Consider the following 7,016-nt stretch of genomic DNA (forward strand, 5'->3'; position numbering starts at 1 on the left):
CAACCTGAAAAAATTATCCGTTAAGGCATCGATGCACCATAGCATTGGATGAGGACGGAGGAAGAACGTGATCCTACACAAACGAAATACAGAGTTGGAGCAAGATGAACACAAGCAAATTTATCAGTTAAATCATATATGCGAAAACTGAAAAGCCAAATTATTGCTATATATTTTTCCAAATTAGCATAATTAGGCGCAAATTTAGTAATGAACAAATTTTGCGTTTATACAAGAAATTTATTTCAAGTAGTTGGATTTCTGAAATTACGTCAGTTCCGACAGTTTTAATGTAATCTTTGTCTATGTTTTATCTTTCACTTTAACATTTTGACACTCTTTTCAGAGTAGTTAACTAAAAAACTAAACTAAAAGAGAAAAATATTGTCTGACACCTATATACCCAAACATTACTTATTATATATTATTTACACCTTAATACCCAAAACACTTGAATCTTTATTAAAAACCTCATTCAAGTATTCAACCCAAGAACTAAAAACTTGGGTTTTACAGCCCCCATTAAAGATGTTCCTTAAAACCTGCATTCTCATTTTTTGTCTTCTTTCCTTCATTTCCTCCATTATTCAAGCTACCCCTTTCAACCTCACTCTTCTTCACCAACATCCCAACCCTGAATCTGTTGTTCTCCAAGTTGAAAGGTGAACACAAAATGGGTTCCCCCTTTTTAGTCCATTATTTCACACTAAATTTTGTATTTTTTTTTTCTTTGCAGGAGAGTGAATGTGTCTATATCAAGAAGACAAGCATTGGGCGAAAGTTCTTCTTCCTCATGTCCAACTGGTAACCCAATAGATGATTGCTGGAAATGTGATTCAACAAATTGGGCTAATAATCGACAACGACTAGCTGATTGTTCTATTGGCTTTGGCCAAGATGCATTAGGTGGGAAAGGAGGTCAGATCTATCAAGTAACAGATTCATCAGACAATGACCCAGTTAATCCCACACCGGGCACTCTCCGTTACGCCGTTATTCAAGACGACCCACTATGGATAGTTTTCTCAGGCAATATGCTTATCACACTCAAAGAAGAACTTATAGTGAACAGCTATAAAACTATCGATGGTCGTGGCGCAAATGTGCATATTGTGGGCGGAGGGTGTATAACAATTCAGTATGTTAGTAACATTATCATTCATAATATTCACATTCATCATTGTGTTCCATCACCCGTGGCAAATGTGCGGTCTAGTACTACGCATTATGGGCGCAGGACTAAGTCAGATGGAGATGGGATCTCGATTTTTGGTGGGAGTAAGATTTGGATTGATCATTGTTCGTTAAGTTACTGTACAGATGGTTTGATCGATGCTATAATGGGATCCAGTGGGATTACAATATCGAATAACTATTTTTCGCACCATGATGAAGTTATGTTATTGGGGCATAGTGATGATTATATACCTGATTCTGGAATGCAAGTTACTATTGCGTTTAATCACTTTGGTGAAGCTTTGATTCAGAGAATGCCGAGGTGCAGGCGTGGTTATTTTCATGTGGTTAATAATGATTTTACTCAGTGGGAAATGTATGCTATTGGTGGTAGTGGTAATCCTACTATTAATAGTCAGGGTAATCGGTACACTGCTCCTTCGGACCCTAATGCCAAAGAGGTTGGTAACATTTTTTCTTGTGATGGGTTAATTTTTCACGTTTGTGCTTTTATGGTGTTAGTTTAGTCTTTAGTCATTAGTTATATATTTAAACCAAGTAGGGACTGTGGTGGGACAGGTGACGAAAAGAGTGGAAACGAAAGACGGGGAGTGGTCTGATTGGGATTGGAGATCAGATGGAGATGAAATGGTGAATGGAGCATTTTTCGTTCCATCTGGATCAGGTGTTGGGATGAAGTACTCCAAGGCATCTAGTGTGGAGCCCAAATCAGCTGGTTTGATCGATCGGTTAACCATGAATGCTGGTGTCATGGGTGGCAGCAGGTTGTTCACCTTTCTCCTCTCTCCTTTTTGTAATTTGTTTTTGTGTTTGTGCTTAGGACCAGTGGACCACATTATCATTGTCACGTAATACGCATAACAGTGCCGGTTGATTTAGGTCCAACATCGAGATACGTGCTTACGTTTGCATTCAATATCTAGCCACCCAGCCTCACAGGTTTACAGCCTGCATATTAGACTGGAGTATGAAAGGTCGCTTTCTTTCACTTTGGGAGAATTAAAAATTGATTGATCTGGTGGTCCCCTAGGATAAAATTAGTAAATCTGGTTACAACTTACAACCCATCAAGTGCTTACTAAAGTCCTTTTTCTGGACCCACTCTTAATTAGAGGGTCCACCATCATTGTTCTTCTGCTAATTGTGGATAATTAGATTATGAGGTCACTTCTTAAACTGCTTTTAGTTGGGTTAGCTATTTCTGGGTGACTTAGACTCAAATCATCATCCACGTGGCGTTTGTTGGGGTCGTATTAGTTATTTTTTGATTTGGTCCTAGGACCACCTGATTGTCTGTGTCAGTATAAAATTATGGTATTTTTTAACATGAATACATGGAGTAGGCTGTTTGTTCTATACGTGGGAATGCGAAGTTCTGAACTCACTTTATTCGCTTTATGCTGCGTGCCAGCCGTTTTTACTGGACCCACAACATTTTCTTTTAGATACTAAGGAGGACTACACATCAATGGCCAGCATGTAGGCTGTAGCAAGTTGTCCTTCTTTTTCGAAACTAGGATGATGGTCAGTCGGAGTTTTACAGCGCGCATTTGAGGAAGTGAGGGTGACATTGTCTCGTAGACAGATTTTTTTGGAGTCTCAATATGGCTGGAGTGTAGCTTGTATAATGTGAAAGCTGTATAGAGTAGCCTGGTAGGATACTAGGATTGTAGGAACATAATTTTGGTCAATTGAATTTAACATGAAGATGTTTTTCCATGTCTGATTTCATTGTTTTTCCTGGTAGTTGAGGTTGTTAGAATAAGGTATAAAAATGTGTCGGTCGACATGTGAGGGGTTGTAGTTTTGGATTTTGTTGGGACGGGCGGGGGCGGTTGCATTTCATTCCACATATTCTTTTTAACTGATATATATATATATTTACGTAACATGCATTTGGATATGATGGAACAGAGATAACGGTGCGAGCATGGGGAGCCCTGGATTCAGCGACGGTAGTGGTTCAAGCGGGGTTGGTGGTGGAGGAGGAAAAAGCTCAGACTTCTTTGGAATGTATTTTGCGAGCAGTGCCCCGCCAACATTGTCCTCTAGTTTAATTTTGTGTTTAATGTTGTTAAGCTTGTATACCATCAGTACCAGCATTACTCAATTGAATCAATGATACTGTAGTTATTAAATTGACAGAAGGAAATCATAGTTGTACTGTATTACTATGAAGAAAAGCTTAGCAACTAACAGAAAGTACGAACTACAGAAAATGCCTAGGCCCGATTAACCTGTTAGTCTCGAATGGGCCTCTAACTCCTGCCTGGGTACCTACTAATTCTCATTCGAGTCATTTCTCAACGCTCACCTTGGGATAGAATTGTAGAGCTTCCCTCAACTGAAGCACTGAAGTGTACAGTGTATGTGTACCCCGTTTTCATGAGCTTCTTACTTCCATATATGTTTGCATGAATGAAAAAGAAAAATATGTTTGCCTCGTTTTATTACTCATCAGTGATCACAATGGCCCATAGGTAACTTATGGGTTTGGACATTTGGTTATGGATTCTAGTTATTATTAGATGGGTACCCATTAGGTCCAGGTCAACAACCGTCAAATAACAGAAAAATACAATGGTTTATGAGCCAAGAAAGCTTCTTCTCTTGCTCTGCATTTTAATATTTTATAAGCATTGTTTGTTTTTCTTTAAGATGAAGTCGTGTTTTTTTTTTATGGCTTAGAATTGTGTTTTAAGAAACACCCAACTCTTAAAAATGTTGTTTTGGTGTTTAATATGTGTGAAGGGAGTCGGTAATGAATAACTAGGATGCAAGCACATGTGCTATAAGAAATAGTTCTTGCTAATATTATTTGAAAAGCATAAGTGGAAGGTGAGAAGCATAACTAGGATTTTGAGTGTTGCTTGTTGTCTAAAGTGGTTAGACGGTGAACGAAATCGCGAATTCTTGGTTTGGAATGAAGAGACGAAAAAGAAAAAATGAGGATATTAAAAGAGGGGTGAGGAGAATAATTTTGTTAATTGAAAGGGTTATTGCTGTAAGTTACATGTTTGGAAATAAATCGTACGACTATTAATTTATTTTCCTGCTTTTTTAATTGAGAAAAAGTAATTGTATGGCTAGGCTCAAGAATTTAAGCTATGAAAATCAAGGACAAAATCTCTGTAGGATTTTAGCAATTATGAATAGACAGCAAAGAAAGTGAAAAAATTGTGAAAGGATATGTTTTGGTCACTGTAGCTTAAGGGATAATACGTTCAAGGTTTGGAAGTGAGAATGATGTGTTGAGTAGATTCAAACGATACAATATCTTTTGTCCATTTACGTCAAAAATGCTGTCGCAATCACCTTGTTCTTGCAATGAGAATAGATGTTGAAGTAAAGAAGAAAATTGGGAAATGGAATGTGCTGATAAGTTGAAGATTTCCCATGTTTGTATTGATTGAATATGATAAAACATCGTGGAACATAATGGTTCAATTGTCCATGGTTACATATGAGCATAAACTAAAGAGTATGAAATTGAACACTGAATAAATAGAAGACATTTATAATAAAGAATAAATTATACTATTATAGTAAGGACTCAAAGATGTAATTATGTCATAACATATGCCCAAGCCTTTTTGGGAAAAATGGAGATTGTTGTCAAAATGTGACGAGACTGAGTAATTTACTTCATATGCAAGGCACTGATTCCAATGTGAAGGCACAGGTACAATTTGATAGTAAGATGGTGCTGGCTGAAGACATTAAAAGGAGGCTAACTAGTAGAAACAATTAGGTAGTATAGTCTAGTAGAAACAATTATTTCTTTGGTCGAAGATTTTGGATGAGTGGAGAAGTACTCCATTTGGAAGCTCCATATGGTGATGGGATTCATCATCGTGCACGAGTTAGGGAGCTCCACCGAGCTATAATTGTAGGGGAGCAATATCCCCACTAAGGAACATTGCAGACGAAGCACAAGCGACCTCAACGCATCGACCTCCAAGACCGATCTGTGAGCAACTCCTTACAAGTAGGTGTGTTTTGTGACGGCGAAGCACAAAGCGACCTCAACGACCCGACCTCCAAGACCGATCTTGGCGACTCCTTACAAGTAGGTGAATGCGAGCGAAGATAATTCAATCTGAACACTTGGCCGATTTAACGCACCCCACCGGATGTAATCATTGCCAAAATCTTATTTGCATTTCCCACCACCGGAAATAGGGACTACCGCGTCAACTCCCAATCGAGTATGACTCACACCAAAACCACTCCAAAGACTCATTCACGATCGCCCCTACATTTGTACACAAAGGGGTGCGTAACGCAACGAAGGATCTCCACCCCTTAATCCTATAAATACCATCATCATGGAACTACGCCGGACTGATTCTTCTCTCCCATAAAAGGAAAAACGAGAGAAGATCGTGAGGGCAGATCGCTGGCGACCTCGGTCACATCCAAAATCCAAACCCTTTCCGTTCTTCCTTGTTGTAATTAGGAGAAGACCAAAACGCTCCTTTACATTGGGCCGTCGTGGTTTCGATTCTTCGGAGAGCCACTTTAGATCGGGTTCATCTATCTCTAACTCTCCGACCCCGAAGCATGGTTAGCATAGAAGATCAAGTTGAACCTCGCCCACCGGTTAGGAATAAGCGAATGAGAGCATTTCCTTGCTCGGGGAGGAAAATGCTACGTACGTGCTTTCAGTGGATAGTTACCGGCAACAACACAAGTCGGCAACGGGCCGAACACAAGATCAATGGCGTTAATCGCCAGCCTTTAACGAAGTTATCCCAAAGAATTGGCCAGACCTCTGCGAAGAAGGACTCGACACAGATTGTACACAAGATGCTTAAGACGTATCGCGCATCTCCGTTCACCGCAGAGGTCCTCAGCAAATCCTCTCCACACGACTTCATCCAGCCACGCTTTCCCATGTACGACGGCAGCACCTGCCCTGGTCAGCATGTGGCTCGCTATATTCAAAGTCTGGCACTTTACAGCTCACCTGAGTTTGATTATCTCCACTGCAGATTATTTCCAGCCAGCCTCAAGGATGGCGCTCTCGATTGGTTCTTTTCACTGGAGTCCGATTCTATAAACACCTTCGAAAGCGACTTATCGATTTGTTCGCCCGGTCAAGACGCATTACCACAAAGCGGAAGAAGGCAGATCTTGATTCTCTGTTTCAGTTATCATTCAAGGACGGCGAAACTATTCGAGAATTCTTAGGACGGTTCAAGGCCGAACTGCTGTGCATGGAAAGTGGCTTGAAAGAATCTTTCGCCACACTGGCCTTTTCTAATGCTTGCCGAGTGCGAAATAGCGACCTAGCTAGGTCGTTGATGAAGGAACGCCCAGAGACACTGTCCGAGCTCTACGCTCGCGTGGATAAGTACATCAAGTTGCAAGAAACTTTAAAACTCCATGGTTTAGCAGAGAGCCACGAGGTCGCCGAAGTCTCAGATCGTTCTCCTCGGGGCAAGAAAGCCAGCCAGTCGCATGCCCGGCGGCTTCGTGCGCGATCGGATAACAACAGAGAGAGTTCAGCGTCTCCGACACGTTCTCGATCCACATCTTGGATAAGATTAAAAGCGGCCTCATTTTTCCGGCCAACCATCGGGACCCGCAGATCGACTGGCAAGCCTTTTTGTGCATTTCATAAAGCAAAGTGCCATGAAACCGATGCATCTTTGGGGGCTCAAGCATTATCTCCAAGACACGGTGGAATTTCGGTTATATCAAACACTACATTAGCATTCGATGGCGACTGCGTCACAAGTTGCCGCTCGTCGATGCACGCAGTCGATCTCCACCTCACCGTCACCGCCAAGGGATACTGGGCTCGTCCTCACGGT

At 40.9% G+C, this 7,016-nt stretch overlaps 1 protein-coding gene across 1 annotated transcript; it reads left to right on the forward strand.

Annotated features, from left to right (window-relative positions):
* The first annotated feature begins 344 nt into the window (after window positions 1-344).
* Window positions 345-3,335, forward strand: LOC147487380 (putative pectate lyase 12). Its single transcript, XM_086571570.1, has 4 exons — window positions 345-662; window positions 737-1,637; window positions 1,756-1,961; window positions 3,112-3,335. The coding sequence occupies exons 1-4, from the start codon at window positions 529-531 to the stop codon at window positions 3,317-3,319; spliced, it is 1,449 nt and encodes a 482-aa protein (XP_086427696.1). The 5' UTR covers window positions 345-528; the 3' UTR covers window positions 3,320-3,335.
* Window positions 3,336-7,016: the final 3,681 nt, after the last annotated feature.

Source organism: Coptis chinensis, chromosome 7 (genome assembly GCF_015680905.1).
Source record: "Coptis chinensis isolate HL-2020 chromosome 7, ASM1568090v1, whole genome shotgun sequence".
In the NCBI taxonomy this organism is placed as follows: Eukaryota; Viridiplantae; Streptophyta; class Magnoliopsida; order Ranunculales; family Ranunculaceae; genus Coptis; species Coptis chinensis.